The sequence below is a fragment of the Mirounga angustirostris genome, unplaced genomic scaffold, assembly GCF_029215605.1.
Source record: "Mirounga angustirostris isolate CCGP_5_RB_7025 unplaced genomic scaffold, mMirAng1.0.hap1 SCAF_1, whole genome shotgun sequence".
Classification (NCBI taxonomy): Eukaryota; Metazoa; Chordata; class Mammalia; order Carnivora; family Phocidae; genus Mirounga; species Mirounga angustirostris.
Genome location: NW_026991709.1, coordinates 149,603,339 through 149,615,711, shown reverse-complemented (window position 1 = coordinate 149,615,711; position 12,373 = coordinate 149,603,339). Strand labels below are relative to the sequence as shown.

The 12,373-nt window shown below is 38.3% G+C and overlaps 2 protein-coding genes across 6 annotated transcripts in view; both read left to right on the top strand.

Moving 5' to 3' along the window:
• The window catches only part of CTDSPL (CTD small phosphatase like), a 114,866-nt gene that overhangs the window by 27,138 nt on the left and 75,355 nt on the right, over positions 1 to 12,373 (top strand). The gene's annotated exons all lie outside the window — the stretch shown is intronic.
• The window catches only part of LOC123863952 (non-histone chromosomal protein HMG-14-like), a 53,961-nt gene continuing 42,545 nt past the window's right edge, over positions 958 to 12,373 (top strand). The window contains exon 1 of the mRNA XM_054504509.2: positions 958 to 12,324. Within this exon, the coding sequence (XP_054360484.1) occupies positions 8,426 to 8,848 (423 nt within the window). The 5' untranslated portion in view covers positions 958 to 8,425 and the 3' untranslated portion in view covers positions 8,849 to 12,324. The remainder of the gene's footprint in view (positions 12,325 to 12,373) is intronic.

Sequence of the window (12,373 nt, the reverse complement as noted above, 5' to 3'; positions counted from 1 at the left end):
AACTTTGCTTCCTGTGGATCCTTTTCTAGGAAACAACCAGACTAAATACAAATCAGCAAAATGGGGAAATAAATAAAAAAGGCGGAAGAAACAGAATCCAGAAGGCAGGGAACCAACACAGGAAAACAGTGCAGAGAAGCTCAATGTGTATAAAATAGACTCAGCTGTTTTGAAATTCCAGATTATCTGACATATTTGGCCATTTAGAAAATAATATTTATTGATAATTCAGGCAGAGTGTTTAGAAGAATTTGAATAAAAGTGCATAGAAGATTAAACAAATGAAATAAAAAGGGAAATGTTAACTCCAAGGAAAAAATGGTACACAGAAAAAAAAATCAGACTGAACTTCTTGGCTTTTCAGTGACAAGTTCATTCTCGTACTAATGTAAAGGAAGGGGAAATGTGGTAGATGGTGTAAAAGAGCTGAATTCTAAATTATAACAAAATCAATAGAAGAAGGATAAGTAGATAAACCAAGAAATGGCAATATTAACGTATTCCTTGGTTTTTAAAAAAACTAAAAGCATTGAAAGTGTTTACCTCATTGTTTGCCTAGTGTTTTTTTAATTCAGTATTTTTCAGAAATTTGATTTAAACCAGGTGATTTTGTCTGCTCTGATAAAAATGAAAATTATTTTAAAAAAATAATAGAAGGTCCAAAGTTTGGTCATCGGTGGGAAATTCAAGCCTGCATCGTTCAACAAGCTTTTGCCAGCACAGGCATCACCCAACAAAGTCTTGATTGGATCTGGGCTCTCTGTCTCCAGGTTCCTTGTCACAGGATATCCTTCCTGTCCCCTGGCAGGTGACTAGGTTTTCTCCTGCCCCAGCCATACCAAGTTTCAGGTGAGGTTGTAAGACAGAGCAGGGGTGTGTGCCTCTTAACAGGAAGGGAGGAAGGGAAGGAGGGAGGGGAGGAGGGAGGGAGGAAGGAAGGAAGGAAGGAAGGAAGGAAGGAAGGAAGGAGGGAGGGAGGGAGGGAGGAAGGAAGGAAGGAAGGAAGGAAGGAAGGAAGGAAGGAAGGAAGGAAGGAGAAAATCCCTTCACAGATGAATTTAGAAAACAATTTGCCACTTTGCTATTGAGACAGCTTCAGAGTAATTCTATCCAAAATGCATCCAGCTGGATCTGGCATCAGATGACGATTCCACTTTTTCACCACGTGAAGCCTGTTGGTGTGACTCAGTGTGTCTCAAGGCCAGCCCCAGGGAGTAGAGTTAACTGGTGGGCACACCAGCCTGTCCTGTTTTCACCACTGCCCAGGTTGGAGTTGGGTACTAAGGGTTCCAGGCTCGCCCAACCTGGGGATGGCCGACCCAGTCGACCTAGAAAACATAGACTGGGCCAGATTTCCCTCCCACAGGTAGCCTTCTCTCCACTATCACCACTGCTCACTGGAGGTGCCTTATCATAAATCTGGGACCTATCCCAGTCCAGACTAATCCACAGCTGGGTTCACTGAGTCTCTTAGAATTGGACCATCCAGACCATGGCCATATTTCAGCAGCCATTCAGTTCTCTATACTCTACTCCTGATGATCAGCACTGGCTGAAAGAAGTGACTGCACAGGAAAGCCCTTTCTCCTCCTACACACAGGTATGTGCAGGGCACCAGGCCAGCTATAGGCGAGGACACGCTGTTTGTGTACATAGGTCTGCGTTAAAGCCCAGACTGTCCTCTATTGCAGTCTTGGAGTGCCATTTTACAGTGGAAATGACTGTACCAAACTCCTAGTTGGAGAGGACCGCTTGCACTTTCAGTTAGCTAAGGTTTAACCTGTTTATGGAAGTGTTTTCCTTTGAAAAGAACACCTTTTTTTTTTTTAGGTGGTGAGCCATTTTTAAAAATCTTGTTGGTTTATTACAGAAGTAATGCATGCTTATAACAGATTGAAACAATACAGAAGTATGTTAGAAAAGGATTTCCCCCATCCTAATCCCATCCATAGGGAAAAAGGGTGGTATATATGTATGTATATACAACTTTATATAACATATACACACATGTACATACATGTATACAGCATACGTATGCGCACATGTATCTTTGCAAACAATCATGACTCAATATATATGGTTATTGTTCAACAAAAATAAGCCTATGCAATGCACCTTGTTTTTTTCTGTTGACATATATTATAGACATCTTTTCATATTATATAGATTTACCTCATTCTCAGAAATATTCTTTATATGGATGCACCTTCATTTGTCTAAGCCCCCTATCGATGGACATTTGGATTCTTCCAGACTTTTGATATTAATATTCTTGATGCAATAACATCCTTAACTCTGAAATCCACAGCCTTCGTTCAGATTCCAGATAGTCCATACTTTGTGACCTGTAGCAAGTTACTTAAACTCTGTGCCTCGGTTTCCTGATATATAATATGGGAATAAAATTGTCCTCAGAGTGTCACTATGAGAAAAGAGCTAAGTATTTAGCATATTATAATAATGATAGCTAATATTTATTGGGTGCTTACAATCAGCCAGGCACTGTGTGGGTAAACGAATATCACAGTTTCATGCATTAGCCTTATAACACATTTATTTTTATATCTGCAAAAGAAAGTCCTACATTATTATTATTGAAATGACATTAGCTATTCCTATGCATCTACTCCTCCAGGTAAATTTTTAAATCAACTTTCCACCTACATCCCATCAATATGACAAGGGGTTTTTTTGGTTTTTTTTTAATCTAGTTGGAATTTTGAAGGGTGTTGGTACTCTTGAAGGTTGCCAGAGTAGAAAGACCCTTGGACTTGAGTTAAAGAGAACTGGATAGTCTCGTGGTGTCCCTCCAAAGCTGTGTGACCATGGGCAGTTCATGTAAATGCTCTGAGCAACTGCAGCTTCCCTACCTAGTAACCGGGAGGGATGATCCTTATGGCAGTAGAGGGCGGGGATATTGTAAGAAAGCACTAGAACAGCACCTGACAATATTTTTGAATGTGCTTGCTTCTGAGACAAGTGTTTTTGCTTTGTCTTCTGGTCCTTTGTCATCACCATTTTCAGTAGCAACTCTAAGATGGTCTTCTGTGAAAAGAGTTTGTGTAAGAGCAAGAACTGCAATGAGCGAGCAGGATGAAGTTTAAGGCCCCCGCTTCCTGTGCAAGGCGAGCTGAACATTTATGACCAGTGAAGATTAGCCAAAAGGGAGGAAAGGGAATTGGGACAAACACAGACTGTTCCGTTGTGCCGGCATGTGCCACCAACCGTGGCGTGGACTTCCTGCTGCAGGACACAGCTGACCTTTGGAGAGTCACTGTCTGGGTGAGGCTGTCCTTTAGCAGGACAGCACACAGCTGTTGTTTAGATGTCAGAGGCTAGTTAATAACTGTTTTGGCAGTCAGCTTGGGATGTTAACAGTTTGGAAAACAGTCTGCTTCTAGGTTTAAGGAAGGCGAGTATGAAGAGAATCTTTGTGTTGCTAACAGGTTGTTTGGTAATCCTACTTTGAACAAAAATTAACACTTAGCAGTAGCTTTAAAAAGTATTAAGAGAACTCATAAAAGTCAGAGCAGATGTGCAAGCGAAGGTCACACTTCCAGAGCTCTCTTGGGAACTATTTCTGGACTAACAAGTCCAACAAACGTGTTAATTCAGGTTGAGATTTCTAATGCAAATATTGACTCAGTCTCAACCTTTTGCAGTTAATTCTCCAACGTGAATGTGTCCTTTCAGGCTATCTTGGCCTGTTTTCTTTTCTTGTGCCTCATACCTTGCCCACCCTTCATTTTGAACTCTTAGCTTTTAATAGTTCTGCATTCTGTCTCTGGATCTGAATAATGTTAAGAGGCCTAAATTGAACTTTTCCTCACTTTCCCAGTGGCATATTTGTGGGAAAGGAGGAAGGAGAAGAGACTGTTGAGACCAGGAAATCTTGGCGGAATTAGGCCAGACTTAGATTACGTAGAAATAACTTGTTACCCACTGTTTACCATTAAAGGAAAAACTGAGGACAGGTTGTTTTGTTGACCGCCGCCCCTTCCAGTTCACATGATTCTTTAATATGGATGCACCTTCATTTATCTAAGCCCTCTATCGATGGACATTTGGATTCTTCCAGACTTTTGATATTAATATTCTTGATGCAATAACATCCTTAACTCTGAAATCCACAGCCTTCGTTCAGATTCCAGATAGTCCATACTTTGTGACCTGTAGCAAGTTACTTAAACTCTGTGCCTCGGTTTCCTGATACATAATATGGGAATAAAATTGTCCTCAGAGTGTCCCTATGAGAAAAGAGCTAAGTATTTAGCATATTATAATAATGATAGCTAATATTTATTGGGTGCTTACAATCAGCCAGGCACTGTGTGGGTAAACGAATATCACAGTTTCATGCATTAGCCTTATAACACATTTATTTTTATATCTGCAAAAGAAAGTCCTACATTATTATTATTGAAATGACATTACTGTTCATTTTAAAATATGTGTTTTAAAGTTTCTATGAATTGGTGTGCAAACTGCTGCATAGCTAGCCAACTTTTAGTGTAAAATAGAAAGCTTTGTCTGAAAGATATGACAAATATACTGTATATTTACTTCACCTTCATTCCTGAAGGATATTTTCACTGGATATAGAATTCTAGGTTGAGGATTTTTTTTTTCCAGATGCCGTTTTACCATCTTCTGGCTTCCTTGGTTTCTGATGAGAAGTCAGTGGTCACTGGAATCATTGTTATCTTTATGTAATTTATCCTTTTTCTCTGGCTGCTTTCAAGATTTTCCTTTCTTTGTCTTTGGTTTTATTTATCCTGCTTAGAGTTCATTGAGCTTCTTAAATCTGTAAATTTAGGTTTTATACCAAATTTGGAGAATTTTCAGCCATTATTTCTTCGAATATTTTTCTGCCCCATTCTCTCTCTTTTTTCCTTCTGAGACTGGTTATACCTATGATAGACTTACTTGTTATCTTAATTCCAGTATAGTTAACATATACTGTTATATTAGTTTCAGGTATACAATATAGTGATTCAACAATTCTGAGCATCACCCAGTGCTCATCACAAGTGCCCTCCTTACTCCCCATTACCTATTTCACCCATCCCCCCACCCACCTCTGCTGTGGTAACCATCAGTTTGTTCTCTATAGTTAAGAGTATGTTTCTTGGTTTATCTCTCTCTCTCTTTCTTTTACTCATTTGTTTTGTTTCTTAAATTCCACATAGGAGTGAAATCATATGGTATTTGTTTTTCTCTGACTGACTTATTTCACTTAACATTATATTCTCTTGCTCCATCCATATCATTGTGAAGGGCAAGATTTCATTGCTTTTTATGGCTGAATAATATTCCCGTGTGTGTGTGTGTACACATACCACCTCTTCTTTATTCATTCATCTATCAGTGGACACTGGGCTGCTTCTAAAATTTGGCTATTGTAAATAATGCTGCTATAATACATGTATTCCTTTGAATTAGTGTTTTTGTATTTTTTGGGTAGATACCTAGTAGTATGCTTACTGGATTGTAGGGTAATTCTATTTTTAACTTCTTTTTTTTTTTTTAAAGATTTTATTTATTTATTTGAGAGAGAGAGAATGAGAGACAGCATGAGAGGGAGGAGGGTCAGAGGGAGAAGCAGACTCCCTGCCGAGCAGGGAGCCCGATGCGGGACTCGATCCCGGGACTCCAGGATCATGACCTGAGCCGAAGGCAGTCGCTCAACCAACTGAGCCACCCAGGCGCCCCTATTTTTAACTTCTTGAGGCACCTCCATACTCTTTTCCACAGTGGCTGCACCAGTTTGCATTTCCACCAACAGTGCAAGATTTCCTTTTTCTTCACATCTTTGCCAACACTTGTTGTTTTTTGTGGTTTTGATTTTAGCCATTCTGACAGGTGTGAGGTGATATCTCATTGTGGTTTTGATTTGCATTTCCCTGGTGATGAGTGATGTTGAGCATCTTTTCGTGTGTCTGTTGGCCACTATGATAGACCTTTTGATATTGTCCTGGGTCTGATGTTCTGGATTTCTTTTTTTTTCAATCTTTTATTTCTCTCTCTTCTTCAGATTGGGTAATTTCTGTTGGTCTATCTTCAAGATCACTGACACTTTCCAATATAATTTCTATTCTATTAAGTTCATCCAGTGATTTTTTGGAAAATTTTGTATGTTGTATTTTTTAATTATAGAACTTCCAGTTAGTTCTCTTTTGTAGTCTCTATTTCTCTGCCAAGGTTTTCTGTATATTTCATATATTCTTTTATGCCATTGAGCATAATTGTAATAGCTGCTTTAAAATCCTTATCTGCTAATTGCAACATCTGGGTTATCTTGGGATTGCTATTGATTGCCTTTTTTCTTGAGGATGGGCTGCATTTTCCTATTTCTGTGCATGTTTAATAATTTTAGGTTGTATTTTGAACATTGTACTACTACATTATGGAGACTCTGGATTCTATTATATTCTTCCGAAGAGGTTTATTGCAGGCAGGGCGGGTTATTGTTTATTTTGGTTTTTGCCTTAGCTAGCAATTACCTCAGTTTGAATTAAAACCACAAACCCTGGCTGTTGGGCTAAGTATCTCAATTCTTGGCTCAGTTATTTTATTCTTAGCTAGTTTGCCTAGAGTCTGCCCCATGCATCCATGTCTCAGGAGATTTGGGCAGAGTTTTTACACAGAATTTGAGGCTTTCTCTTTCTGGGATTTCCTCTTCACTTTCCAGTGGCTGTGGGGGGTCCCAAAATCTGTCTCTGAAAGACTGCATGCTTTCTGTTGGGAGTTTTAGCCCTCAGCATGACACTGACCACAGCCTGCCACCAGGCTAAAAGCCATAAAATTGAGAAACACGTCTCTGTCTTTTCCTTTCTCCCACATCTCAGCCCTCCTGCAGAATCTACCTATTTTTTTGTCTCTCTACAGTGCCTTCAGGCAATTGTTTTTATAAATTCTGTCTGGAGTATATAGCTTTTTCCGGGAGTATTGGTCCAATAGGAGCTAACTTGGCCATATCAGAGGTGGAACTAAAAGCACACTTTTAAAGTGCAAACTGCTCCTTCCTATAATTAGTGCAGATTAGCAAATTTGAAAAGTATATCTATAAGTAGATAAAGACATGGGACTTGAAAACTTCTAGAGGAAACAGTTATTTTTAGGGTCTTAGTAAACTACTATTAACAACCAAATAAGCAGCGTAGTTTGTTGTATACTTCAACATATTAATGAGATACCAGAAGCTTCTTTGTTAAATCTTTTAGTTAAAGTTTCTATTTCATACTAGCCAACTGAAAGTTGCCAGGCAGCAACTTAATATACCAATTCACAGAATTAAAGGGAGAAACAAAAAATACCTCAGTCAGAGTTGGAGATTTTCCCACTGTCAGCAACTGATAGACCAATTACACACACAAAAAAATTTTCAGTAAACACAGATGAAGACATAAGCCAGATTGATGTTTGTAGACTACTACATTCAACAACAACAGGATATACATTCCATAAAACAAGTCTCAGTAAAGTTTAAAAACTTGGACTATGTAGAGAATGTAGTATATCCTCTGACTACATTGGAATTAAATTAGAAATCAGTAACAGAAATATATCTTGGGAAACCCCAAATATTTGGAAATTCAGGAACACACTGTAAATAATCTGTGTTTCAAAGAAGAAATTGCAAGGGTATTTGAAAATAATTTTAACTAAATGATAATGAAAATATAACAGCAAAATTTATAGGATGCAGCTAAAGCAGTACTTAGAGGAAATTTTATAGCTTTAAATGTTTGTTTTATAAAAAGGTATTTTTTAAAAGATTTTATTTACTTATTTATTTAAGAGAGAGAGGGGAGGGACAGAGGGAGAAGGAGAAAGAGAATCCAAAGCGGACTCTGTGCTGAGCACTGAGCCCAGCCAGGGGCTCGATCCCACAACCCTGAGATCATGACCTGAATCAAAATCAAGAGTTGGAGGCTTAACCAACTGAGCCACCCAGGAGCCCCAAAAAGAAAAGTCTTAAATGTGCTGTACAGTAGCACTTTCTGTGGCAATGGAAATGTTCTGTATCTGTGTTGTCAAGTCTGATAGTCAATAATCATATGTGGCTTTAATTTTTAATTAACTTAAATTATTTAAATTTAGATACCCACATGTGGTCATTGGCTACGATATCAGATAAGACAGGTCTAAAAACTCAGTGACTGAAGGTTTCCTCGTAAGAAAAATATCCAGGACACCTGGGTGGCTCAGTCATTAAGCATCTGCCTTCGGCTCAGGTCATGATCCCAGGGTCCTGGAATCGAGTCCCACATCGGGCTCCCTGCTCAGCGGGAAGCCTGCTTCTCCCTCTCTCACTCCCCCTGCTTGTGTTCCCTCTCTTGCTATGTCTCTATCTGTCAAATAAATAAATAAAATCTTTAAAAAAAGAAAAAGAAAAATATCCAAAATAAGTAGTAAGAAGGACATGAAAAAGAAAAGAGCAGTGGGGAGGAATGACAACAGCCAGGCAGCCCAGCTTCATGAAGGCTCTGCACACACCTCAGCCCCACAGGCGCAGGCACCGGGCACTCGCCCACTCCCCACCATGATGCCCAAGAGGAAGGTCAGCTCCTGCGAAGGGGCAGCAAAAGAGGAGCCCACGAGGAGGTTACTGAGGTTGTCAGCTAAACCTGCTCCTACAAAAGTGGAAATGAAGCCAAAAAAGGCAGCAGGAGAGGATAAATCTTTAGACAAAAAAGTGCAAACAAAGGGGAAAAGGGGAGAAAAGGGAAGACAGGCTGAAGTGGCTAACCAAGAAATGAAAGAAGACTTACCTGCCGAAAACAGAGAAACTAAAAATGAGGAGAGTCCAGCCTCTGATGAAGCAGGAGAGGAAGAAGCTGTCTGATTAATATCATTATATCATGTCTTATCAGTGGTTCCTGTCTCTCTTATACAATCCAGGGAAATATTTTTATCAACTATTTCATTAATCCAAGTTTTTTAGTATCTCTAGAAACATTTTTAAGAAAGAAGGAATCCTACCTCATCCCATTTTTTAAGTGTATATGCTTTTTTATAAGAGGTGAAATCATTTGTTGGTTGTTTATTTTTTGGTACAACCAGAGAATCGTGAGATACTGAATTGGGAGGCTTTGATTGTCTTATGGGTCAGCTCAACATTCCATAGGTGGGGTAGTTTTTATATCCTGTAATACTAAGCATACTAAATGGCAATTTGGAGTCAGTCGTGCATTTAATGTGCCTTGAACATTTTAAATTACTTCTATTTCCATGTTGTTTTTGGTAGAATTGATTCCTAAAGAAAACCACTCCTTGATCTTGACTCTCCCTGTCAGAATTTTGTGCACTCTGCAACATCTTGGTCTGGTAGTCCAGTTTTCCTAGTAACTTGTTAATGTGCTATGTGAGATTGAAAATTTGAGTATGTAGTGTATATGATATTAAGTTGTGAATTAATGGGACTTAAAGATAATAGTGTATCAACATTTGAAGATATTGGTACTTGACATACTGTTAAGGAAAATTTGCCTTCAAATTTTAAGCTGGAAAGTCACTGGAATAACTCTTAGAAAGAATCACAACTACATGATTTTTTAGATTTTCAGTATGTACATTAAGAATTGTGTACAAATTGAAATGTCTGTACTGATCTTTGGAACAACCAATAAAAATTCAATTATGAAAGAAAAAAAAGGTAAGAGCATAAATCAGTAAACTGGAAAATAGACAAAAAATAGAGAAAAACCATAAATCCAAATGCTTTGTCTTTTAAAAGATCAATAAAATTGATTAGATACATAGAGAGCACTTATTACCAAGAGCCAGAATAAAAGAGGTGTTATCAATCCTACAGACATTAAAAAATTAATAAGGGAATATTAGGAACAACTTTATACCAAAAAAAATTAAACAACTTAGATGAATTCTACAAATTCTTTGAAAAATACAGCTCATCAAAACTGACACCTGGGGGCACCTGGGTGGCTCAGTTGGTTAAGCGTCTGCTTTCGGCTCAGGTCACGATCCCAGGGTTCTGGGATTAAGCCCCACGTCAGGCTCCCTGGTCAGCAGGGAATCTGTTTCTCCCTCTCCCTCTGCCCCTCCCCCTGCTTTGTGCTTTCTCTCTCTCCCTCTGGCAAATAAATAAAGAAGTCTGTTTTTTAAAAAAAACTGACACCTGATGACAGAAAATCTGAATAACCCTATATCCATTAAAACAATTCTAATTCAGTGTCAGAAACCTTCCCACAAGCAATTTGGAGTTCTCAGTGTTGGTAGGAATATAAAATGATATAACCATTTTGGAAAGCTCTAGCATTTCTTTTTTTTTTTTTTTAAGTAGGCTCCATCCATGCCCCGTGTAGAGCCCAACACAGGGCTTGAACTCATAACCCTGAAATCAAGAGTTGGATGCTTAACTGCCACCCAGGCACCCCTCTAGCATTTCTTATAAAACAAATATATCCTTATTTGACTCAGCAGTTTTACTCACAGTTATTTACTCAAGAGAAATTGAAATATATGTTGACAAACACTTATAAAGCCTATATGTCCCCATCAGTAGGAAAATGGATACAGAAACAGTGATATATAATGGAATGCTACTTAGCAATATCAAAGAGAAAATTAATAATACATGCAACATGTATGAAACTAAAAAACTGAAAGAAGCCTTCCACAAAAAGAAGTATTTAGTATTTGATTCCACTTATATGAAATTCTAGAATAGGCAAAACTAATCTATGGTGGGGGAAAAAATCAAAACAGTGGTCCTTATGGCAGAGTAGGGATTTTTTTAACTCAGGTGTATATTTTTATGTAAACTCAGTGTATACACATTTAAGATTTGGGCACTTCATTGAATATAAATTTTACTTGAAGAGAAAAAAATGAATATTGAACTGTAGTTAATGATACACATTCTGAATTATTTAGAGGAAGTAGAATGGTACCTGTAGTTTACTTTGAAATACATCAAAAAGATTAAATGGATTAATGAATGAATACAAGAATGGATATGTATACAGATATGTGATAAAGTAAGTACAGTCAAATAAATGTTAATGGTAGAATCTAGGTGGCCTTAAACATACTTTGTTGTATATGTGAAATTTTTCATAACAAAATGTTGGGGAGAAAGAGTGAGGAAAAAGTTTGCTTCTAATTCCATGTACACAGAATTACTGCAGTGCAGTGAATTGAACCTTTATTCGATCTGCCTTTATAAACAAGAAAAATGTATTACGAACACATTTGTTCTGAGTTTCTCAAGCGCTGCTAATAAGCAAAGGACCATGGAAGAATTAACTAATTAGTTAATATGAATCAAGCATTTTCCCTGTCCTCTGGGAACTTGCAATCTGATGAAGGATATAAAACAAACATACCAATAATAGAATGCAGAATATGAAACATTCTCTAATAGACATAGGGATAAGCTGGTGTGGTTGTTCAGGAGAATGAGAGCGTATTTAGGTTGGAGGAACCATGGAGGCTGCATGGAGGAGGGGATATATTGAATACCAATGGACAGAGGGCCTGAACAGGGGAGATGGTATCCCAGGTACAGAAAGGAGCCTGTGCAGGTGTTTGGAGAGTGTGGAATAAAGGTAGAAAGGTGAGACTAGGGCCTTGAAAACCAGATTTGGATTTTACTCAGTAGATAGGAGGGAGACATTGTGTCTTTGCACAAGGCTGGGAGACAGATGCTTTAACATTAATGTTACTTAGTGGTACCTAGAAATGCGGGAAGCCCAGATGGGAGCCCCGACCCCCTCCTCACTGTAAGGCTTTATTCCATTCATGTGCTCCCTTGGAGGAGTGCCCAGGCCCTGGCTTTGATTTGAAGGAATTAGATTAGAGGATCTCCAAGGCCCTTCTAGTTCCAACATTCTGTGATCTTATGGCCGCTTGAAAAAGTTGTTGCTCAAACAGTAAATATTTCCTCTTGCAGTATTATTGTACTCTATTAGCCAACTCTTTCTTCATCAAGTCTGGACTGTACTGTTAGATATATTACAAATCCCATATTCAAGTGTCAGAGCTCTGAGCTGTTGCTGGGTGATAATGCTGCTTTTTACAGAGTTTTAACATTTCAAGCTGTTGAACTTTCACATTCTGAAAAAAATCACTGATGGTGATGTTAAGCCAGATGGGGTTACAGGGGAAAACTTACAACACTTTGTGGGAATCTGGGAGTTCTACATCTGTCACAGATGAGTCTGAATAATCTGAACTTGAAATGAGACTCTTCACAGAATGCTTATAGCATTCTGGTAATTCCTGAGTGCAAGGAAATGGAATCTTAAAACTGTGTGGAACAACACAATTTCTCTGGATGAAAAGAGTATCTTTTACCACGTGAGTTTTTATTAATGGTTTATTATTATATCTGATGCGTTCTGATATT